This window comes from Temnothorax americanus, unplaced genomic scaffold (genome assembly GCF_048541705.1).
Source record: "Temnothorax americanus isolate GAGA-0224 unplaced genomic scaffold, ASM4854170v1 Scaffold1, whole genome shotgun sequence".
NCBI classification, from domain to species: Eukaryota; Metazoa; Arthropoda; class Insecta; order Hymenoptera; family Formicidae; genus Temnothorax; species Temnothorax americanus.
Genome location: NW_027509230.1, coordinates 6,979,124 through 7,005,460, shown reverse-complemented (window position 1 = coordinate 7,005,460; position 26,337 = coordinate 6,979,124). Strand labels below are relative to the sequence as shown.

Sequence of the window (26,337 nt, the reverse complement as noted above, 5' to 3'; positions counted from 1 at the left end):
TTCACCGGTCGAAACTCGGAGGACTTGATCGTTCGATAGGGGTGCGAGTGGATCGGGAGTGACCTCGCTTGTCAGCAACAAGGGAGAGAACGTCGGGGGAATTCCTATGTTTTATTTTATCATAAACGACTGCTCAAACACTCTTGGTAGGCTGGAAATACGGAACAAGATTGAACGATTGAAAAGAATATTGATGAAGCCGTAATAGTAGATTTGTTTGAAGACACTTAATTGAATACAGCTATATTCTTGTATTAAATGTTTTAATATAAGAAGTACTTATTGTTAGTACAATGAGTAATGGATAAATATCAACTATCGTAAAAAATTTTTTTTATTTAATTATTAGCTTAGTAATATATTTTTATAACATTACGAAATATTATATTTATACAATATTAGATTTTGAAATGTGTGAAATTAAATAATTTCCATTACACGAATTGTTGTTCTTTTTGTTGTCTGATTATATTTAAACATTATCTTTTTAATTAGGAAAAATCTTTAAAATAAAGTAAGATTTATACCTTTCAATTTATCTGAGAGAAAAATGCCGTAATTCTCGGCAAATTTCTCGCTATAGAAGGAAAACGAATTTAAGAAAGTGAGACATGTGTACAATCATCAGCATATATCATTCATCTCATTAATTCGTTTTTTTTTAGTACTTTAATTTCGCATGCATCCAATGCGAGTTGTTGTATAATAGTGGCGTAATTTCGTGGTCATGCGTATATTCATTACGCATGCGCGACCGCGACAACATGCGATTATTTGTGCGACTGGCAAACTAATCACCGTAAAATTAACAATATCTTTATAGAGGGACACTTGTACTATATCATAGTTTAAATCGAATAATTTTGGCTTGCGAGCGACAAAATTATTTCGCACGGTATAATTATAAATTGAAAACTATTTTTTCTCTTTTTATTTCTCTGTAGCTTTTGCCTATCATTTTATAAATTACAAGTGGCGCAATCAATTTATTCGTTTCTAATAACATAGAAATATACGATGTGTATAAATGCGGCGCGTCGCACGGATCGCATAATTAAAGTGCACAAAATGAGGGGAAAAAATGAGTAGCGATGCAATTTACCTTCATGTCATATTTGCGCGGTACTGAACTCCGTCTCGATCCCACGGCAATTTGCGCCCACATTTCGACGATTGCTGCGCGCGGTGTTTACGCGTTTCCACGCAAAACGTTCACGTAACGTTCGCGCTTGGATGATTTACGCGCGAGCGCGTCGATGTACACCGGCCGGGACGCCCGGAACGATAATGTCTTATCTCCCGCATGATGCGTTTCTCGTTGTTCTTCCAACTTTGTCGAAATCCGTCACAGGCTCGGCGGACGAGGGGGGGGAGGGGGAGGGGGGAGGAGAGCAAACGGCTCGGGGACGTGGGGGAGGGCAGAATCACGCGAGGCGTCGTTCAATTAACTCCTAATCGTACGTTGCACCGCGACGGTACGGTCGTAAAAGTGTCAGCCGCGCTCGTAAAGGCGTCAGCCGCGTACGCAAAACAAGTGCACGCGCACGTAAGAACACTTGTACGTACGTAAGGGCCACCCACACACGCAACGCATAAGCATCGCGCACACACATCCCGAAGTCATTCATGTACACGCGCGGGCGCACACACACACACACACGCGCGCGCGTAAGCTTAGGAGCAGCTGCCTCGGGGTGCATCAATCAAAGGAGGACGGAATGACGTCGTGCGTTTTAAATACGTTGCCCGAGGTATTACGGACAATCAGGAAGTATGTAAAAATAATATACCGAGGAATGACGTAATCTTGACTTCGTATCCGCGTATCGTGCAGATATCTATCTCTGGCCTTTTTTGCGCGACCTCCTTAGCATTGTCGTGCTTTCAAGATAAATTTTACTCGTTACAAAGGAATCTATGTGGTGTATACACGACGATAAGAGGATGCAATTTTTAATATGTCTTTCTCGGAGACGGAAATCGCCTTGAACATAAATATAATCTTGATACATGACATAAATCTCGCGACGCGGGTTTGTACGAAATTTATTTGACATGTGCAACCGCGGATCCGTTAGTATCGAGATTTATGATTTAATTCACAGATATATCGGCAATGTGACGATCTCGTTAAAATTGCGCGGGTCAATTCCGATAACAATAATAAGGATGACCGGGATAGTATTGGAGTTCTCGGTCGACACTATAGACCTTTATTTCCTTCCAGACGTCAAGAACGACGTTGATAAGAACGTGCGCGAAAAGCGAAACGACGCGGGGGCTTTGTTCGATGTCAGGAAAAAAAAAAGAAAAGTGTGACATTTCTTCCGTTTCTCGGGGAGAACGGGGCTTTCTCGATTTCGTCGCGTCTTCCACGCGTCCGATCGAACGAGACCGATCGATGGGACGCGGCGTTTCTCTTTTCCGCCGCGCGACGATAAAAGCGACGGAGAAAAATCCGCTCGGCGGAAGGGGTCTTGACGAGGATAAGGAATCGCTTTCGATACGAGAGCTCTCGCTATTTTTACGCTCTCAGAGAGAACGTGTCAGGTACACTGGTACACACGCGCATTGCGCACGCTGACTGCTGTATCACGCGCGCCTGTGTGTACGGTACGTGCGTGCGCGCGTGCTGTACTCGAGGGCGCAGGTAGATGCACACGCACGCAGTCGACGGACGCGGGTAGTAGGGGGAGGGATGCGGTGTGCCGCGCGGGGTTGGAAGGGAAGTAGTTGCATCTTGCATCGAGTAAGCGCGATGTAATGGGAAGAGGAGAAGGGGGGGCGTGGGGAATGCCGCGGGGGGGAGAAGGCACCGAGAGTAGGAAAATTCAGGTCGCGCCTTGACATACTTGCATTTACCACGTGCATCGGCCGAGCAGCGCATGCGCCGGGCGACGCATCGCCGTCGATGCACCGTTCTCGTGGCTGTGCGCTGATGCTCGTGACGCGCGAGAACGATTGGCGCGAAACCGTCGAAATCGCGCAGCCGAATCCGGCGGTTCGAGGCTTGCACTTGTCGCGAGGCTCGAGATTGTCCCGATTCCGATTTGTAATAGTTATAAACGTGGAATTGCGCAAAAAAAAAAAAAAAAAAAAAAAAAGATCGTCGAGACATAATTACGTAGTCCTTTACAGTCAATTTAGAAATTATCGGATTTCGTATAATTAAAATTTCTATTTTATCATACTTTGTTATAAAAAGAGCTTTGTTATATATTAACGAAAATACGGCAGCTAACAATAAGTTTTATAAAAATAGAATGAAAATAGCATTTTGTGCAGTTTTGAAGTAGTCATTGCACAGAGGAATTATTCGACCGAATATTTCCGATGTCGGTATATCGATATCTTTTTACAAAAAGTTATGTCGCTGTACGTTTCAGCACACTTCCATAAAGGTTTGTTATATAAAAATGAAAAATATATGTATTTTTAGAACGGTTATAAAGGCGACAATATTTTTTATTCATAACATAATCGATTGCGGTTTACTTTTACTGGAGCAATTAGAAGATTTATATTACAATGATTCAATAATAAATTGCATTAATTAAATCCCCAGTGCGCCCGGTGCAATGGCGAAAGTCGCGCGGTGCCTGCGTGTTCGTTTTATCGAGACGCGATACGAGTCCTATCTCGAAGCTGCGTAAACTTGCAGGCAAATCGCGATTACTTCATAAAATATGCGGGATATTGCGAGGAAAATGGCGATTACGATTCGATGACCGCGCCGTGCGACCCAATTCGCGCTCGCAGTTTAAAATAACGTTCGAAATCCCGTCCCAACGTCCGCCCGCAGATAAATGTTACATCGCGCCGGCGGCGATGCATACGCGACGCAACGTCATAAATTCGGCCACTGATGCACTTTCGGCCGCAATCCCGCGCGGCGCGTATAGCGATAAAAAATGTACGGATGCGAAAATGGACCCTGGTGGCGATCCTGCGGTGAAATGGCGTAACGTCACCGTTGTTAACCGCCGGGGGGTGGGAGGGGGGAATTGGGGTTACGGCGTAACACACCTGAAGCGTGTATCGCTCCATCCCGGCCTATCCGTCTTCTTGTTTGTTCGACATACGTTGACGGATACGTGTTGCTATATCCAACGGAGCGCCTTAGGGAAGGAAGTTGGCGTGCGTGCCAGAAATTTGCCGTACCCTAGGATCGTAAATGCAATCGTTTGTGCCCGTGGTGTAAAACTGTACTCATCTTTCAGGCTCATTTTCTACATTTACGTATTCGACATTTTTAAAAAGCCGACGGCGATGGGGAGGGGGTGAGAGGAATGCTGTATTACTTCAAGAATGATCGCTCACACCGCGGCAAGAGCACACGTATACGTTATATTCTTAATCTCAGATGATTCCGTCAGATAAGTGAAAGTGCAATCTGACATACTCAACAATGGAATTAATCGCATGCATAATTATATTAATAATATTACAAATAAGATAAGTGAGGAGCAACACGAGATTATACAGAGCGTCCTAAATTAAGATATATAAAATAAAATTTGACATTAAAATTGATTTACCAACGTAAATTTCGAGAAATATAAGTAGATAATAAAATTCTCTTCTCGGTTAATCATGAGTGAAGCTATTTTTCGACAAAATGTAATTTGTAGTTTAACTAAAAAAATATTTCATGCGAATTCCCAAGCACGACGATAAGTTTCCTAAGAGTTCGGAAAATTGTTTTTAGATTTACTAAGAAATCAGTATTTTTGGGGAATATTGCTTTTATCTAACTTTTATCTAACTTGTTTGTCGCTTCAGTGGTACATTTATTTTTCATGGATTACGTCACGTATGATAAAAGCAGACGGCGTGAACCGCGAAAGAAGAAAGAGCCGTCTTCGTTATCGGACGAAGGGAGCTAAAAAGAAACGGAAAATGATGATCCGAGCAAAATTATAAGCTGTGCTCCCGCCAAACTGAATGCCTTCGTCGCTACATTCTTGCTCAGGGTTTCCGCCTTTCGTTGCGCCTTCTATACATTTCGAGCCTCGCCGGTCGTGCATTTCGAACTGCACTTTTCGCTGAAAATATCAATCACGGGCGATATCATCTTCGTGTCTTCTCGAATCGAGCAAGAAGATGATGGCTCGATGATAGGTCGGTGCGTGTGCCGAAGACGGTGATAGAATGCAAATCCGATTTGCTGACATTACCAAAGTAGAGAATATAAGAGCTTCCCTTAAGGGAAATGCAGCTGCCCTAAACATGCGCTGCCGCAGCACAAAATTGTACATCGCTAAGCGAAAAGAAACATCGTAAGAAATATTGTAGGAGACAAATCCGCTTATAATCCTACGATATATAGCGGTCGTCGCGAAGTAGCAGGGATCTACCCCCTATTTATTCATTCACGTGAACAGAATCTCATGCGCGCATTTAAATAAATTAGGCTTTCGGTAGCTTAAGATTTCATTGAAATTGGAAAATCGATTCCGTCGGATTTTCACGCTCGAGCGCGCCGATCGATAACCGGGTACGTGTGGAAATGCTGGGAGGAGGGAACCGCGGGGGAATAACGAAGGTAGACAACGATAGATCGGTGCGTGAGACGGGCTTAAGGCGATGCAACGATGCAAACCCGACTCGCGTCAGCTTATCTAGGCCAGGGCTAGCGTGGCAAACGAGCTCGCTCGCTCGTCCGCTCGCTCGTGCGCGAAGCGCGCGCTTGCACATATGCAGTTCTGCACGTACGTGTGTGTGTGTGTGTGTGTGTGTGTGTAGCGACTACCACGTGTATGTGTGGAACTGCGGTATACCGCGCGGCTCGCAAACTCCAAAACATCGACTGAGAGACGAAGGAGGAGGTAGTCTCGCGCGGCTGGACCGCGTATCTACTTGGCACTATCTCCTTAAGCGGAGGAAACGCACACGCATACACGTATGCACGCGACGCACGCGAGAATCGGCGGACCGATACGCGCAGCGAGCAGATCTCCGATCTCACTTTCGATCCGCGCGATTCGCATAGATCCGCCGCCACCTCGCGTTCGCCGATGTGCTACTTTGGCCGGTTTAATGAGGTGAGGAACGATGGAAAATGTGAAAATTTGCTCGTTACATTTAGCTTTGAATCAATTAAGATAGATCGACGATATAATATTAAACGAGATACATATGTAATAAATGTTAACAATGTATTTTTCAATCTTCGTATCGACGCTTTCCACGAGGCGATTCAATATGCAATCACGTACAGAACAATAAAAGTGTAATTAATAACGGATAAACCGTCGCGTTGCTGCATTTGGCGACAAATAATTAAAGTGAATGGATTTAAGTCAGTGTAAAATTAAACGATAAGAAAAGATTATGAAGAGTAGATTGCATCATTTCAATGTTTTTCGCAAGTAAATCCGGTTCGTGGAAAATAGTAAAGAATATTGTCGCAATAATGTTCGCGTTCAATTAATCAAAATGATCGATGTCAAGACAAACAAGAAAAATTATGAAAGCCTTCGCGTACGTTTTAATAGTGGACAAATACCTTAACACCCGCCGCAAAACAGCATATTAGCAGCTTAAATTTAACGACGTTGGAAAAGGAAAGAGTTGTCGCGCGAAAGGCACGAGTTGTCTCGAGGTGTCCACGTATTACCAAGAGGCGTATTACAGTATCGTCCCGGATAACGTCGATTCGCGCATGTAGCGAACGACAATGTACAAGCCTCGTGGAAAGTTATTATGACAATCTTCGGTTGTTTAGCGAATCTCTCGTGACGGGATATTTACGACATATATATCGCATCAGAACTTCCTAATATCACGCGATAAGCGCGTGGTATCGCTTGTTGCGCGCGCGCGACTCGTCCGATCGCTCGTATTCGCGGTTAACAATCGACCCAGAACACGGCGCAAGATAATCGGTTTCGCTTACGGACGAGGCGTCAGGCCTCTCCTGTCGTCGTATCGGGCGTGCACGCACCTCTCCTCGAGTAAATAATAATACGCGGAGTCGGTCGGAACGCGCCGTGCCGAGGTAATGGGAGCTCGGAGCAGGAAATAAAACCTGATTCACTTTTAATCGCCCCCGTGTGTCCGCGGGTATACGACCGGCCTGACACAAATGAAGCATAACTTTTGCTTTTAAACGAAAAGAAGAAAGTTTTCTTTCTTTCTGTATTTTTTTCTTCTTTCCCTCTCAAGCACCTTCACGCTTTTTCTACGAGGCGAGCAAAAAATTTCAAGATCTTCATAATTTACAACTTACGTCACTGTAACTCTGCATTTTGCTTTACTTTCTTTTTTGTTTCAATTTATCTTTTCATTTATCTTTTAACTATTTTTTATTGAATATATACAATTGGCATTTTGAAGGGATTTTATTTTATTAGATGGAAAGTACGGGCTAGTAAATTGTATCTTTGCTCTTTGTGCTTATTCTCGCTCGTGACAGAAAATGTCATTCATCTCAGGTCTGTCGCATCGCGTCAACGCTTGCGTTTTCCCTGACGAGTGCCATCAGTTTTCGGTCACCTTGGACTTTGAACGTGAATGATGCAAATAGTTGAGAGTTAAAAGACAGTTGGACGGAAATAATAGCGGAGGCGGACATGCGGTAGGTCAGCGAGGTAACGACCGCGCGCCGTACGAATTTCGAATGAAAATTTTTGTGAACAGCGGTCGCTCGAATAACGAGCGACAACGCAGATTTCCCTCAAATTAAGTAGTAAGTTCGAAATTCATTCATTTCACATGAGTCACAAAAGTGTGCGAGAGAGACTCTGAAATAAAAGTATTGCCCATACTTTTTGGGCCGTAAATAAGTTACGCGACGTAAGTTTCGCAAAGCAATTTCTTGACATTTTTGCGACCGTCTTTTTGTTTTCAAAAGTCGATACCGTCGACGTAGCTAAAGCTGATTGCGACGCCTGTGGGCGTACCTCATTCTGCTATGGTACACCAGCAAAGGATTATAATATTTCTCACGTCTCAATGCGATACTAGAGAGTGAGATAAACTCTTTGATCTACATATCATTTTATTTTATTTTCGACTCGGAAGTGTGAAATCTCCAGTGATCCCCGACGCGATGGATTTTCGCCTTCTCTTTATACTTTCCTTTTCGTAGCGTCAGAGAGCGTGCTAATAAACTTTGCTTTGCTCTACTCCGCTCCAGTCTCCAGTTGGTTTCTTCCTCGCCATCACGCCGATCCTTTCCGGGCTCGCCTCTCTTTGTCCGCTCTTGCTGTGTATCCTTACTCGCGTGTTGCACCAGGTCTAGAGCTATCTCTCCCGGCTTGACTCGCGGCGCGGCGCGGCGCGGCGGTTCGCGAGAGTTGCAGTTGCAGTTGCACGCACGGTGGGGGTATACGCAGGCCTTGGGAGAGTTCGCTGCACCTCCCGTCCGTCCGTCTGTCCGCGTCCTGCCTCTTCCCTCCCTTCCGTGACCTCCCTCCTCCCGCCTCGCCTGCTCTGTCCACCTTCTTCGTCCACCCTTCTTTCTTCCTCCTCCTCCTCCGCGTCCTTTCTCCTCATCCTCGCGCTCGTCGACGACTACTTCCCCTTTCCAAGTCGCCGGCCGAGACGCGTTACATGCAAGCCGCTGCTAGCTTCGCACATGGACACACGTGGCCGCGATACACTCGTATACGTGCCACACGGATTTAACGTGTGCGCGTGTGTGCCCCGCAAGCGCGTGTCCGTGTCTCCCGTCCCCCTTCGAGAAAAAGGAGATACGACACGATCTTTGGGCAGTGCGACTCTCCGCACGACGTGCGTTTCTCGAAGAGACGATGGATTCCTCGTCGGGAATGTAGAATTAGCGTAATCGTTCCTGGCGTGGCGCATCTCCCTTTGAAAATCTCGAAGCTCGAATTGTACGTTGCTGCGGTTTTGTTACAATTTCCTACTATGATAAAGCACTAGGGTATATTGCGACCGCAACGACCAGACATACGTATAAGATTTAACTTTTAGGTACAAAGCTTTATGAGGAAAATGTGCGATCACTTATATGAAACCCAGGGAGAAACTGAGAAACGGTACATTTTACTGCTGGAACAGATTTGAACAATTAAATAGCGTGCATCGCGACGGAAAGTTTCCAGCATTTTTTTATGCTTATCAAGAGAGAGAGAGAGAGAAAGAGAGATACGTTACTGTTGAATTTATTGAGTCTTGAAAAACAAGGCGAGAGAATACCGAGAACTTTCCACTGGCAGCTAAATTGCTCGAATCTTCACACCGATGTTTTCGAAGCGAAGAGCCGTCCGCTTCACTTTTATCCGCGCGATTCGATAATCCTCCGGTTGCCTCGAATCGAAAGGCGATTCGACGTCTCTTGTCGACGAATAGGGAGAACGAAAGTGCAACCATGTTGCGTAGAGGGTTGCGGCTGTGCACGTCGGTGGAGCTGTGCCAAGCCGCGTGTACAGTCTCAACGCGGCTAACTCTCTCTGGTAGACACAATAAACGTGTTTCGAAGGTATCCGCGTTGCGTCTCGCGATCGACGTCCCGCAAACGATCGAACGTATATACCGAAAAAGAGTTCGCAGAAGCGAGGAAGTCGATCGAGATCGACAACTTCGATACGAGAACGCGGCAACACGCGTAATAAAACTCGATCGAGAAATGCCCTCGCGCGGTGCTACGCTCCTAAATCAATTAATGTCACGCTAATTTAGAATTATATCCGGGAGGGAAATGAAAGTGTCCGAAATTTTTCGTATTTATTTATTAATAACTTAGAAGCACGCGAATAGATAGCAAATATAGAATGAAAATATAATAATGTGTTTAATTTATAAATGGGAAGATACATAATTATATACATTTCATAGGAAAATCATATGGAAAATGTCGAATACGATTTTTAGGATACATTTTGAATGTATTGGAAATAGGATTCTTGAAATAGAATCCTATTATAGGAAAAACCTAATGATACATTTAATAAGGTCGTTCTTCAAGATTAATAAAGAATATTGTATTCCAATTTCGAATTTTAATTAAAGGCAGCTTATTTTTGGAGACAGCTTTGACATTTATTACGTTCTGGAAAGCTTTAACTTCCCTGTGATCGATGTTTAAGGTTTCTTACTTGTGATTTAATATGACCAACTTTAAGTATAATGAAAATAATTATTCGATATTTTTATTAAAAAATTCTTTAATTGTGTTAAGGAATGCATTTTTCTTAGATGTTAAGGGAATTATTTAAAGTATGAAAATGCATAAACGCGCGCGCGCGCGCGCGTATAGATAGTATACAATATTGCTACAAGCTGATATAAATTGAACGATAACGTTATACGGTGATAACAACACTATCTATTTCCGCGAGATCATTTTGATCGAAAGTTACGTTAAGATTAGCAGGTATGATGCAAATCGACGAGGAAAAATCCACTTCAGCATGATAAGAGGGAATTCATTGCTAAAATCAAAATCGAGTGCGCTACCCCGTACAATATGCTTTCTATCCGAGATAGATCTCGCACGATGACACGGTCGATCCCGACCGCTAATCAACCGACCGAAGACGAGAACGGATGAACGCGGCATAACCGAAAGAATTGCAAAAGGCATATTTAGCAACGTGCACCAAGAAAGTAAAAGAGGAGAAGGAGAAGAAGAGGCCCTCCGGTCGTTCCGGCCGCGTGCGACCGAGCACATTGTAGACACAATAAAGGGGAACGTTTTAAACAATAACCTCGCGGCCGGACGTGCGTCCGAGGCGTGCGTGCGGTGCGTGCGTGGCCGCGTGAATAAGTACGGCGCGCTCGCATGTGTTGGTCTCGCTGGAATACGGATCGCGGACCTTGGAAGCCGTTCGTAGCGGATCGAGGGAATCTTTCCGGTTCTCGCGGACGTGAGCCGCGCGAGGGGATTCTTCTTCTTCTCTTACTTCGCCGTTCTACCCTTCCTCCTTCGCCTGAATCGCTCCCTCCTCCACCTCCTCCATCGTCGCCTCTCCTTCTTCTTCGTCGTCGTCTTCTTCTTCTTCTTCGACGTATGTCCTTGGAAAGTCGCATGCACGGGGACTGCTTCACGGTTTCTGGCACCTCTTCGTGACTGCACGTCGAACACGCGCCACGCTTCGCAGGACGAGAGGTCTTTTATCCATGCAACCAGCACCGAGGACTCCCGGATTCCTATACGACAATCGTGGCGCGTCGACGAAGAACGATGTCGATGATAGACGTGCCTGCTTTAATTACATCTAAACTGTGAGAACCCACTTACGAAAAGAGTACATTCTTGTGGGCTAAAAATATATATTGCGATGTATCCAGTTTACGATTACTACGCGACTGCTGCGATTATTATGTACATGTAGTTGATTTGTTATTCATTGATAAGTGTCAAATCTTGTGCACGTCTTAAAATAATTTTAACATTTGCGCTAAATCCGAAAGAGATAATCTTTACGTACGGAGGGGGAAAGGTGGCTCATAAATGTTCTCATATGCACCTGCAATTCAACGGTGCTTTTCATGTAAAAAGATAGCGGCGGCAGGAAAATTTTCCGGCTGTTGTTATGTGGAACGCGATTTCGCTGCAACTTTTCTTTCTCTTACTCGGTTAGGGCGATTTTCGTAGCGAAGAGGAAAACGAGGCGCACGATGCGCGCAACTACGCGCCTCAGATCCGCACCCTCGTGTCCTTGACGAGTCTCGATCGCGAGAGGAGGTTTCTTCACGGTTCTGGCACCTTCGGGCTCATCCGCCGCGCGCACTCTCGCTGCTGCTTCCGATGCTAATCTCAGGATGGTTCGTCTCAACGAGGCATTGATATTTGCTTTAAATCGACATTTATAAACGATTAGGTTCTAAGTCAAGATAGAAAAATTTTTGTGACGCAAAATCAAAATGTTTAAAGCAATTAATGTGCATTGAAAGTCTGTGTAGACGAGATTTAAAATTATTATAAATTGATCTTTATATTTAATGGGATAAAATTATCTTTATTATATACTCTCTCCACACATATATACACCGATACTTGGAGCTAAAATAGTCAGTGGAAGTGGTTCAGATCTTTAATGATATCTCTATAGAGAAATCTCTAACTTGCCCTTTTGCTCTGAATCATCAAATGACGAGAGGCAGAAAAAGGACTCGTAGAAGAGGAAATCATCCGCGTCGGGGAGAAACGTGTTGAGGAAAAGTGCGCGTTAGTCTCGGCCTGAATCACCAGTTAATATCTCTTCCTCCTCTCTTTTCACCTTCCCGCAAGAATGGTGAAAAATTAAAGGCGCTTCCATGCCGACGAGGCTAACGAGAATCACGCAATATTTAGAGAAACTAAACTCTCGGTGCGTCGTTTTCGACGCCTGTTAGTTTTTAATTATAACGGATGATTGTCTACTATTTTATCGACCTATCTAAAAAAATATAACACTTTATATATAATATTTATACTTTCACTATCTCTAATTAATTAAATTATCATTCGTGTTAATATTAAATCAAAACTACGATTTTATTCAGTCCATATTATTTTAATAATTAATGGAACACGAATAATTAAATTTTTTTTTAATTTAAATAAAAAGATATTCTGTTTTCAATATTTAATAACGATGAAGCTGACGTAGTTCAAATTTTTTTTCTTTTTTTTTTAAAGAAAACGAAGTTTTGGAAACCGTAATTATTTTTTCGAATTTTCCCAGTATTTATCGACGAATAATTCGCTGATTATTTTTGCATAATCGATAGTTGATTTTACAGGATTGTTTTGAAAACTACACACAAGCATCGCAGCAGTGAGATTTTTTTCGAACTACATCCTCTCGTGTGGCGAGAGTGGCTGCAATTATCGAGAGGCGCGTGCATGTTGGCATTTCGTGTTAATTCTTTCTCTGGGTAATAAGCCGTTTAATCGAATCGCCACACCAGATATTAATTACGGGGCTGCGGAGGAGGCGCGGGTTGTGACGGACGAGAAAAGAACGAGACGGGATACACTTTCTTCGGCGGTGCACGCGCACTGTTTCGCGGCATCACGGGCTAATGTATCAAAGTATCTTTCTCCACCGCCATGTGCAATTTACCGGCTCATGTCCATGAAAGCTCGTGATTTTCTGAAAATCTCGCGCGACACCATGCTGCGCTGTCTTGTAGAACATTACGGTTGAATATAGCATTTTTGCGTATACTTCCTGATTTTTAGCGTATGGAATAAAAGAGGATTTTAATTGAGAGACAGAGAAGTTACAAGAAAGTGTAAAAAAGAAATTTTAAGAGAACTTATAGTTATAAATAAAAAAATTATATTTTTCTTCTATTTTGCGTCGTGGGAATCGATGTTACTTACAAAGATAAATTGTACATAACGAAAGTTCCCTGTGATTCGAAAATAGTGTTATATTATGAGGAAGCTCGTCTTCGATATCGGCGAGCGAGACAAGGAGATTGAGATGACAATTGGAAAGGTTGACGGCGCTCGACGTAGAAAGTCGAAGAAAGAGAACGTGACGCTTACATGCAGAAAATTGAGGCAAGTGGCTACCAGTTACCACGATTGCGATAAATAATTAACAGATACGTTACGCATGTATGCGGCTCCGTATATAATTCATATAATTATCCTTAGTTGACTATCGAAAGATTATTGTTAAATAAATAGATCACTAATTAAATAAATCGTTAAATAAATAAATAAACAAATTAATTAATACAGGAGTATGGAAGATAAGCGCAAATAGCAGTGAAAAAATGAAAAGTGAAATAAAATCTATTGGAATTTATATTTATTTAATGGTTATAATTTTTCCAGCTTTGAAAAAGCAAATAGGAAAGTACGACGCGCATGGATCAAAACATCATGCATACTTTGAGTAGCAATTACATATTATTAACTTTGACAGATCTTGCAACTTGTGCAAAAATGTTGGCTAATTTACACGAGAGGCGTAAATTACACGTAATTGGGTTCGTTTGCGGAGAGATTCCGGAGAGAGACACGTTTACGAACAGATAGTACACCTGTTGCACTACCTAACTTCGTGGGGAAGATGGTGAGATATAATACACTCTTATATACCAATTGACCGGAAAGGATTAAATCACACACACTTGGACCAGTGTGCTGCACAATTTTCAGCACACAGAGCCGACGTATCCTTTGTCGTAATTACGAGTTATCGTCTCTCGTTGGACGTCTCGGGACTGATGAAGATACCGTCGTAAAGTTTTTAGGTCACTCGGTCATATATTACCGAATTAGCTGGCGAAAAATAAATGTGACCATTCTTCCGCGGCGTTTTATTAAAGCCGAGCATTCTATTGGCGAATGTATGACGTTCCATAACGAAAAAAAAAATAGTATTTAGAGAAATAGTTTTGAATTTCACCGTCGATTAGTTTTGAGTAGCATTAATATAATCTTATTTTGATACGTCATTTTGAATGGAAATCTTTTTATAAATGATAGAAAATGATACATAGCGTATATCATTTACTACATTTATTATACTTGAAAAGTATACTCCTATTGAAAAAATGTTTCAAATGATTGTTATGTTATATCCTATATGAGCGATTTCCGTCAAAACAGTCTCCGAAATTTAGTACGAGCATATTTGTCAAAGGTATGATTTTTAGAACATGTAAAATTATTCATAAATTTCAAGAAATATATTAGATGAATATTTATTAAATATTTTGATAAAACTTTTTTTGTTTTCTTTTTCTAATCAAATAATAAAGTAAATAATAAAATACATATAAAATATATATAAATATAGCAAAATGAAAGCTCGTATATTATTTTAAATTATTCTCCTTTTTTTCTCGTTACTCTGTATCCTTTGAATTATTTCACAATGTATAAAAAATTGATCGAAACCGTAAAGGAGAGTGAGTTATTGTTAGATGGGTCGCGTTAGATGAATACGTCGGCGTCGTAACGGATCTAATGATGGATTAGAAATCGCGGTTTTCCTGGATCGGTTGTTTCGAGATCGGCGAGAGTTACGAGATTTTCTCTCCCGGGTCGGCAGCGTAGGCCGTTTTTGCGCTAAAATAACTCGGTGCCGGTCCCCTGTCGATGTGGCGTGGCTCTGCCCCGAGGATAGTAACGCCAGTTTCTACATACATACGGAACCCTTTAATGCAGATGTCTCTCGCCATTCTGGCGCGGGACGTCGCTTTGCGTCGCGAAAAGCCGCCGTAAATACGTTGCCCTCTTGAGCAACTCTCTGCTGCCAATAATTGCGGGAAATAAAATCGCAAGATTTACAAAGTTAATAATAATAATAAGTTAGTACGTCTCGCTTTCACTATTTTTTAATTCGAGCTTTGATTTATTCAAACAAACAAATTAAACATATACATTCAATGTTGAAAAAGGATACTGAAGTTTTCTCAATATGATGTATTTTACATTATGCAGCAATATTGTTCTAATTGTTATATGACGACATATCGCGAATCTTGAGACATCCAGCATATCGAATTAAAACGTTGAAAGAATTACAGCAACGCACTTCTGCGATTGAAATGCTAGTTCGATCGATCGATCCTTAAAAGCGATTCGTCACGGGCTTTCGCATGGATGTGGCATTTAACACGCGCGTTGCATCGCGCCACGTTGTGCAAACCGCGATAAAACTTTCAGGCTATTTGTCGTGTCCGGTACGACAACGGCTCGATCGATGAGTTCACCGCCTCTAAGGAAAACGCCGTGACACGATCGACAACGCACGTATATCGGAAAATATTATATTTGTTCTTTTCTTTTCTTTCTCCTCGTCGTGGAACAGCATTTCTTCTTCTCGATGCGATATGGGCCTTCGTTTCGATATTCACTGCCAGTACTGAAAATCTATAGTTTACGTCACGTATACTATTATTACTTTAGTACTGGCACTGGCAGTGAATATCGAAACGCAGCCATGGTGTTTCAAGTGAAACATTATATCATTTCTCTTACACGAATGGATATTAAACATTTAAAGAAAATAATATATTTTATAATTTTAGATATTGCATGATACGGATTTTGAATCAGTGCGTAAATATCTATATATAAAAGAGATCTCAATTTATAACACGTGTTTATTTGAGATTATGCATTAATCGATCTTGCAATTATATATATTTCCGTTTTTTTATATCATTTAATGGCAAAAGATGGGATTTTTTATGAGAAATTTTTACATGCAATTGATTGTATCAGCAAATGTTGTTTGCTCTAACGTTAAATTAATATTGAAAATTTTGCAACCGTGGAAGTATTTGAAAATCAATTTTTATATCTTGCATTTATTTTAGCATATACAACTGGAGTTTTATTTGATAAATTGATCGCTTTACCGAATTGATGCTCCTTGTTGGCACGGTCACTTATTGATCGCTGTACTTTCTCCAGGACACGATATTTTGAAATATTAACTCAAAATTTTATCTAAAAGTTAGCTAGAAGTAGGTCACAAATTAACTGTGGTTGGAATAAAATAGGTATAAAAAATATATGGCATCTGGTGTGTTTCCATTGCATACTTGCAACATCGAAATCTAAATTTGCTAAAATATTATGCCGATTTTGGATATTAAACGTCGACGCAGTTGGTTAGATTATCTTTGTTTCGACTTTGAGTTTGCTTATTTCCATTTAGTTGCCGAGTATACGATTTCTCTAATATTCAACCTTTGCACCAGGTATCTATATTTTAATGCCATTCGTTCGTCTTGTGTGTTTTTCTTCTTTTTTTTTTTTATAAGAGCTGGATCGCGACGAGAGAACTTGTTTGGATGTCACGCGTCATAGACGGCATCGCGACGGAGAGCAGCGTTCTCGTCAAGGAAATCCTTTTGAGAATGACGCGACGCGTTCTGGGAAGCGCGGGCGCTGGTTTCATTGTCCTCCGGCTACGCCTCCGGCGACGGTGCCTCGCGCTCCATCAGGCCAATAATTCGCGGTCTATCACGATCTATCGAACGCCGGCCGCGTCTCGCGATATCGCGCGCACTCTTCTTCGCTCGCTGGATTCTAGGCCCGCCGGGTCCTTGTACATTGCACGCGCACGCACGTGAGTACACGCGCATGAGACCTTGGTGTCGCTGGGGAACGAGAGATGGTCGACCGATAAGCGGTCGCCGATAATCCGGACGATTTATATACTATCGGCGGCGCGCAAAAGTTCGCCCCGCGAGAAATCGCGCGGTCTAGCCATACGTGTGTCCGAGAAACTACCGCTCTACAAAACATTTCCGTATAATTAATCATCGATCGAGTCGCAGAAAATTTTTTTTTATGAAAAATGAATTGGAAAAATTGACGAAAGATTATTATCTATGATTCGGACGAGAAATAATATTGCGCGCAAAAAGTATTCCAACACTGTTAAATGATGGAATATTAAAAGGATGGAATTTAAACCAAATACTTGAGTCAAATAACATTTTGTTATTTTTAACTACCGTGGTGTCGAAATTTATTATTTCAACACAAAATAGTATTATTTCGAATTAATTGGTTTAGTTAAATTAACGACATATTAAATAAGAACAGTGGCGATCTATATAGGAATGGTTAAAAACGACTCAAATTGACAATGGGTATAGTTTGATACTACGAATTTAACAGTGAAGTTTTCAATATTAATTTTCAAAATTTTCAATATTAATTTAACGTTGAAGCAAAAATATTTGCTGATACAATTGCACATGTTAAAGTGCAATGTTTCACATTAAACATCACCATCTTTTACTACTAATAAGTGACATAAAAAACTGAAAAAAGTTGCATCCGCTCGATTAATGCCAATCCAAAATAATCCAAATCAAACACATGTTATAAATTGATCTCTTTTTATATACAGATGTTTATGCACTGATTCAAAATCTATATCGTACAACATCTGAAATCATAAAATATATCATTTGAATATAATTTGATACTAGGAATTCAATAACGAAGAATCCATTGTCATCGTATATCGATTCCACATGAAATGTGAACGAAGTGATACACGATGGGCGATGGCGAAGGTATTCAAAGAAACTGTCGGTTTTGGATCATTGGATCACGCTAATTAAATTTATTTCGAGTCGTCGCGTCGGCGCATTCTATTAACACTAGGTTTACAATGCGAGTCGTAAAGTCCGTGAGTCGTGTAAGACGTGACCAATCACAGTCGATTATTCTCCTCAAATTCGATTGTGATTGGTCAATTCTTACATCCTACTCGCGATTGACGTTAGATTTATCTTACTCCCGCATGAGGAAAGGATTATTTTCCGTAACGCCTCGCGCCTACGCTCGGCCGCTTTTTTTTCGGTGAACGAAAGCGAGTCGCCGTCGAGACGGGAGTCCGATCGACCGACCGACCGACCGATCGCGGCGGCGTTACGAAACGTCACCGCGTCGAAATTCGACTCGCGTATCTCCGTTGCACGCGGCGCAATTGCAGCACCTGCAATGTGTTTACCGCGGCTGCAGCGGTCGGATTGGAAGAGTTCCTTCTCCCGGCGACCTCGCCACGCACGTTCACCCATACCGCGGGGCGCACCGCGCCGCGCCGCGCCGCATCGCACCGCACCGCGGCCCGCGCTCGCACTCGCATTCCCGTGCTCTCCTCTTCCCGCGACGGCGCGGCGGCGGCGGGCCCCGCTCTTCGCGACAGGCGGAAACAATGTCAGGGGCTCGCGCGAGCCGAGAGAGCCGGACCGTGCCGGACTTTATGCCCGCGACGCGACGCACGCGACGTTCGCCGCTGGCGTCTGGCGACACGGGGAAATGGTCCGCGCGGAAATAGACCGCGCGGCTCGATCACGTTTTCGAGCATTTACGTTATGCACCGAGACGCGGCGAATTTTTTTTTTTTTGTGTAAAGCGTATCGTGACGTACGGAACACACATTGTCGAGCTCTTCGACGAATTTGGAGCTTTTCTTTAATGAATTTAGCTAGACTATCTTTAATTTCCAATTTTGAAAATCTTGGCAACTTTAAACTAGAAACTTATCGATTAACACTCAGAATTAATATATTTTTAATCAAGAGTGGCTTACTACCATATTTCCTGATATTTATTGTATATATTGTATATCCGTGTGTATAATTTATGGTATATACTTATTTCTAAAGCAAAGCAAAGCGTATACGTCCGCGTACACCCGTTTTTCATACGTGTATTATATTTGCTGTTTGTACATGCCACACAACCTATTTGTTATATTTGCAATTGATATTAATATGTAATCAACTGTACTCTGTCATTTTGTTTCAATATTTTACCAGATGCTTTATCTCGTAAAACATAATAAGCGCCTCCGTTATTTGCTACACTTGTTTTATTCGAGCTTATTTTGAGATCCAAAACTACTCGTATTTCTCCCGACGTCGACGATCGAAGGTTAATGTCACGCGAGGCATGGGTGCGTCAGCACCCAAGCCGAGTTTGCGCGTCCTATTCCAATAGACGGAAAAATAGCTTTTCCCTCGCGATGACGATAGGAGAGCGGCCGAAAGAGCGCGAGTGAACGAGGAAAAAGGGAAAAATAAAAAGAGAGAGAGAGAGAGAGAGAGAGAGAGAAAAAGAGAGGCATTTATTATTAGATGCCGAGAGAGCAAGCGGGACCGAGCCGCCGCGCCGCGCCGCGCCGCCGTCGCCGTCGTCGACGTTGTTATGCAGGGAGGGCGTCACGGGATCCGACATTGCGGTAGGCTACGCATCCGCGCATATCCCGCGCCACGCCGTGCGCGCGTGTAATGGTAAATTCGCCGGCGTGTATACGTGCGACCGCCGCCGCGCCGCATCGCCGACTGCCGCTGCCGCCAGTGCCGCTTCTCTCCTCTTCCTCTTCGCGCGGCGAGCGCGCGCCGCGCGGAGCGTCGGGACGGCGGAGCCGAGCGTCGCCGAAGCCGGGCGACGGAGAGGGCCGAGCGGCGGGCACGGCGCGCGGCGCGACTCGACTGGCGCGAGTGACGTGCGCGAGCGAGAGCTGACCGGCGCGGCAGTGGAGTGGAGTCGGAGTGTGAGAGTCTGGAGAGTGAACGAGACCCCGGACTAGCGGGCTACCCCGGTTCCGACTCAGTCAGTGTGCCACCGGCGACCGTAGCCACGGTGCAGGAGAACGCGGTTTAACGCTCCACCGAGACAGGTTCGAGTCTCGCGTCACGCACCGCGCGTCTCTTTCCCTCCTCGTCACCCGACTCTTCTCCCCTTTTGGAGGACAACGATAATACGGATATACGACTGCGACGACGGGGTCGTCGGGGACATAGAGTGATACCGTGTGTGGTATCTCGTCGGGGGGGGGGCCCAGTATTGGTGAGAACGCGATTTGAGACGACAAATTTACCGCCGCGCCGCGCCGGAGTGAACGATCCCGTCTTTCGCCGCGACCGTGAAAACTCGACGGCCTGTTTTCCTCCCTCCCCCCCCCTCCCTCCCTCCTCCGACAGCCGGTCGATCGTCGAGCTGTGGGTGTCGAACGTTCCGGCGAGAGAGGTGAGAGTGCTCTGACAGCGTCGAGTCATCGGAAACGCGCGGAACGTGTCTCTCTCCCGGCATCCCGGAAAAGGCCGTGGAACTCGGATCGCCACGGGCCGCGAGGATCCCCCTCTCCGTCCTGCTTCCCTTCGCGCGATCGTACATTCTTCGTTTGAGAGGCGCTTAAACCTGCCTGCAGGCTCTTGCCTCGTTGTTGACAGCTCGCGTGGCATTTTTGGGAGCGTGTCAGATATTAAACCGATAAGATCTTACATTTGGTCTCTACGGTACACGTTTTCTCTCTCTCTCTCTCTATCGTCTGTCTACCTCGTACTCTTTCCCTCCCCTGGCTACTGTCTCGCCGTCGACCGCGACGCGACAGAAGATAATCCGAACCGATAAGAGCGCGAAACCGGAAGTGTAACGCGCGAAGTGCGCTTGGACCCGCGCCGGTCATTATCGCGCCCGTTTTCCGGGAGTGGGAGGACAAGGGCTTCCTCGAAAGGAGGAGGATTCGAAGGACATCCCGTAGTGACATCGCGCCGCGGCAGCGGGGAGGGAATCCCCGCGAAAGTGCAATGTAAAGTCTGTCGACGAGAGAAGTGCGCCCTGTTCGGGGATACCGAGAGAGGATAAAGGAATCGCGGGATGCCGCACCAAGTGTCCTGGTAGTGCGAAGGTGGAGGTGGTGGATCCTGTCGATCGCCGGAAGAGATTCGAAAAGAGAGAAGAACAGAGGAGAGGGAGCGGGAGAGAGAGAGAGAAAGAGACAGAGAGAGAAAGAGACAGAGAACGGGCTTCTTCGCGCCGCGAGAGAGCCACGGAAAACCATGCTCGAGGATCAACCGTTGGATCTGAGCGTACGCGTCGGCGATTACGCGGAGCTCACGCGGGAGGACAAGGACGAGCAGGATCAGCGGGAGCGCAAGGACCTGCCCGTCGACGACTACGGGAACGAGGCGGCCGCGCCAAGGCTACGGGGATGCTTCGCCACCGCGTCCGAGTACAGCCAGGAGCGGGAGGATCGGACCTGCTCCGAGGACTCCGACGATTCTTGCTCCGATAACAATCAACAAACAAAGGATGGCGGCGGCGGCGGCACGAGATCGCGCTCCAGGCCGCCCGGCACCAAACCCTACAAGAAGAACCTCATGAGACGATACCGTGAGTTACGATCTGTAAATCGATGTCAGGCTTCGCCGATATTTTTTCCGTCCATCCGCGTACCTACCGCAATTATCGCGTCACGGGAAAATTTTCTGCATTCTTCTCGACGATGTTTAGGCCCTTAAATGCGCAATTTTTCGCAGCGGTCTGAATATTTTTTAAAATAATGACTCAATGACTGCCATGTTTAGGGAATCCTAAAAAAAAGTATTTAAAAAATTCTTCTTTATACACTAATTTGAATTCTTTATAGATGCGAAGGTTCTTCTGGGGCCAAAAGGGCCAGAGAAGGCCCTTTATGCAGACGTGCGCGCGTTTTCAGTTCGAACTTTATAAGGGAGAGTACACGGAGAATCGAAAAGTCGCTTTGCATATGTGCAAAGCTGCGCACTTAAGGGTCAAACATGTTAGAATTTGGACTAATATGTAGATTTTGTGTTCGTTCTTTCTCTCTTGAGTCGAGGAAGGAGAGAGAAGGAGAGTACTGCCTTTTGAATTCTAAAAGTTTGGAAATGTTAACGTTATGACAAATTTCTCTAATTGTCCTTCTTCCAGTTTTACCGCAAAGTAAATCCTTGACAAAATTTGCTCAAGTTTACTCAGCGAATTGGATTAGAAGTTAAGACCGTTGTGCGATTACCGCCTACATCTTTACATTTTTATAGCGTAAACATTTTCGTTATACGTTAAATACAGAATGCTGCGTCTATTTCGACACCTATCTAACAGAAACAATTTTCTCATGTTATCATATAAGAGCAATTCATTTGTAACTCATGCACGATTGTTGCAATGTGTCATTTCCGCGATAAGGTAGCTTAATGACGGCAATAGCGTATCTTTTATATTTGTTCACCTCCGAATTAGACTAAAACGCGAAGCTCTTTTCGACGAATGATAATTTATTTATTGAACGCGTCGCGTGACTTGTGATGAAATATACGTTCTCACTCGCACTTTCTCTCTCCCTCTCTTCTTTCGTATTTCCCGTAGCGACTTTGACCGTCGCGCGAAAAGAGTTTATTGTGTCACTCGTACTTTATTGACGGCTTTTCGATCGCCGCGATCGTATATGAGCGCGTATGATCCGAAATGCGCGCGCACTCGTCGGGCCAGTGCGTAATTTCGGCCGATAAAAATATTACGCAAGCCACTCCGCCGAAGGTCATTCCGTTAGGCGACGACGACGGCGGCGGCGGCGGCGCGGGCGGCAGCGGCAGCGGCGGAATGAAGATATTCGTCGACCCGTTTCAAGTAATCGGCCCCGCAATCGTTATCGCTCCGCGAGGCCGCCCTCGCTCTCTTTCTCGCTCTCATTCACTCGCGCCTGGTCAGATAATACCTTGTGACCTGCCCCAACCCCAACGAAATTAAATCCTCGCGTATCGCTCGTGTACAATTCATCTCGACTCATGTTCGATGAGGCTTTCTTTGAGATTCGGTATTACTTCTCGGCTCCACCGGATGTACTTTTATAAACAATCTCAAAAAAATAACATCTCGATATCTGCGACGCTTCTGAATTTTGTGATATTTTCTTTAGATTGCTTGTTAAATTGGAATGTTAAATTAAAAAGGAAAGAAATACTCTCTCTGCTCAAATATTAATGCCAAGTGCTCGATAACCAAAATTTCTCACATCGCGTAGTCACATCCGCTTCTTTGAGGCGTTTCGTAACTACTGTTTTAAATACATCGATAACTGCTTTTATTCAAACTCGTATCGAATAATAAATACGATTATTATGTAATAACACTTAATGTAGAATTTCTACTAATTATATTATATCAAACATTATTTACACCTTTTTCTAATTTCTAATATTAAACATTTTAAAAATAGAATTTACTTATGAGATTATAACGATAAGGTTTTATCGTCTGCATCCATAAAATTTTTCGAAAAATTTTATTTTTAATTGTTTATAAATAAAATATTATTAATCTCTTGACATTTTTATTACGGAAAAATCAGTTTTAAATTGCTCAAACTACTCGTAGATAAAAAATGGACTAGTAATGGCTATAATACTCTAGGAATAATAAATACATGCTTATCTATTATAATCTATCTTTACATTTTCCTTCTAACCACGTAACATTGGAGGCATATTTTTTAATCGTATCTGTAATTTGTGGTTGCTTACATTTTGTAGTTAGTTATGTTGTATGTTGTAATATGAATATCTATCTTGTCTTATTCCTCTTCTTCCTCGTATTGTATTTCGTCTCGTCTCGGTCAACATTCTTAATTTTCGGAAGGTAATACACGCAAGGCTTTTTTAAGAATACTTTTGCTTTAATAAGAGAATAAAGCCCTAAAATCCATTTGTCAACTTAATGACGATACGTCAACCCATTTTAACCATGTGTTTCGTCAATCTCCCTAGCGGCGATTCACTTTTTTCTCAGCGGGAAGTTTGCTTTTTTGACATCGAAAAACGGAAAAAAGGTTAAGTATTTGCCGACAGGTAGTAAAAGGAAAGTACAGTTTGTGTTGGACTAATCATCGAAATTATGTCGCTTCATTTGTACTTTACAACCGTGTGAATCTGGCAATAAACATTTAAATTTATGGTTATCAAATATTTCAAATATTTTTTTACATTTTTGCTCTTTGTTCGGATAAGAAAGTTTTATATGAGCTACCGTTCCGGCAATTTCTTAACCCTTTTTCCGTGGAAGGCAAGGGTTAAAACGTGTCTGACGAAAGTAACAGCACGAACAGTTATTTAACAATTGAGCTTTTCTCTCGTTTTTCTATAGATAATTTTTACCGATGGTTTTTCTCTCTACATTATTTATTTTGCGTACAACAGACATGAAATGATAGTTTGAAACTTTCATAAATCAAGTAGACGTTTAAATTAATTACAGATTCGTATTCAGTTGTTTGGAAAATACCTGACGTACTAATTGTTATCATACATACGGCTAATCTGGATTTTATTGTACACTTCGATATTCATCGCATTTCTATTCCTAAATGATATTTTTATTCATATTTCTTCTATATGATCACACAATTTCCACACATATTATCTTTTCTTTTAAAATTCTTTATTTCTACACAAAATTTTTATATATTATATAATATTATAAATAATTTCGGATCTTAATTACGCTTTAATGCTCTGAAGATCACATATTAATCACACATGTGTAACTTTGAAATTATAAGTAATTCTCTCTCTTCCTTTGTATTTCTATATCATTATAATATTTTTAACGACAATTTTTATATGCTCTTTTATTTCTTAATTACGAAAACGTTTCATAAGCACTAAGGCAAAGGAAATAATAGCTAATATGTATGATAAACAGTTCTCATTTGTCATTTGGAGTTAGCGGAAATCACTTTCTGTTATTGTTTGTCAATCATTAATCTTCCAACGACAGAACCATTTGCGAAGAGTCCGAAATATTCGAAAAAACGTCGGGTTTGAAAGCCCTCTGTACCGTTCAAATTACATACAGAAATATACGAGTCGCTCTCGTATATTATCTGAATTGCTAATTAGCTCGCAAAGTTACGTTTCGCTCAAGTGCAATCGTGTCTTTTGAAAACATAGTTTTCGATTATTAACTGAAATGTCATTTTGCGCGAAAATATCTTCGAATCATATGACCAAAATGCCAGCTTCGCATAACGCGTGTTGGTCAAAATAGATTGCAGATTGTTTGTCAAAGTTTCAACTTTTACTAAATTTTGGTAAAAATAGAAACTTTGGAGGCTCAGTATCTCGATTTTATACCGCAAGAGGTGCTGAAGTTTATACCACGCATAAAGCACACCTAAATTAACGTATATTCACAGTTTCAAGAAAATCTATAGAAAATCGATTTTTTCTAGTACAAAAGGACCGGAGAACTACCTTAATCTGTGCTAAATTTTTATTTTGTTATAAAGAGATGCAATGTTATATCATTGAATGATCTCGCGTTGATTTTTCATTTGATTCCCGATCACATTACCACGCTCTCAAACAATAATAAAAATGCATAATAGATTGAAGGAAGGAGAATAATAAAATAAAGCTCTTAGGGAGTGCATATTTGAAATTGAACAATCATCATATATTTAATATTCTCTGCAATTTTTTTTTTTTTTGACCTTCAGAGAGAACGCGGGAGCAGATTAATCACACCCCAGTCGAGGTCGTCTCGGCAGTTTCCGCGAAAGTCATCGCGTACTTCCTGCTCCGGTTTAACGAATCCCGGTTAACATGCGTCCCCTTGATTCGCCGTAACGCCGAAATGTAATGCGTTATCAGATAAAATCATTATCGCGCGCGTAAGAAGTGTGCCAGCGCGTAGAGAAAGAAAGCGTATACAGGGAGAAGAGGACGGTAGAAATTATTTTATCGCGCTCCAGCGCGGGGTACTCGAGCGATAAGTCGGCCACGTAATCAGATAAAGTGAAATTACGCGCGGATTGCCCGCCCGGTGCGAGTTACGAAAGTGCTTGGCATAATAATAGCGGCGCGACAGCTCCGATTTCGGACGATTAAAGTGTCGTTGATTAGTTCCAGTTTGTTAATTATTTTAAAATAAAGCTCCTATTTTACGAATATATTTTTATTATTATTATTATTTCTATGTAATTAATTACCATTATTTAGACTTTTAGAAATGTATAATATTTGAAATAATATTATATGTGATGTATTATAATATATTTTATAATTAATATAATATATATATATATATATATATATATATATATATAATATATATATATATTTTTTTTTTTTTCAAGGTAA

The 26,337-nt window shown here is 42.5% G+C and overlaps 1 protein-coding gene across 5 annotated transcripts in view; it reads left to right on the top strand.

The window, feature by feature from the left end:
- Eip74ef (Ecdysone-induced protein E74) overlaps positions 1-26,337 on the top strand; it is a 190,450-nt gene that overhangs the window by 111,368 nt on the left and 52,745 nt on the right. Inside the window, exon 1 of one of the 5 annotated variants that reach the window (XM_077404527.1) lies at positions 19,908-21,571. The exons of the other annotated variants lie outside the window; for them this stretch is intronic. Within the exon in view, the coding sequence (XP_077260653.1) occupies positions 21,238-21,571 (334 nt within the window). The 5' untranslated portion in view covers positions 19,908-21,237. Of the gene's footprint in view, positions 1-19,907; positions 21,572-26,337 lie in introns of those variants that run through there. 5 annotated transcript variants of the gene reach the window in all.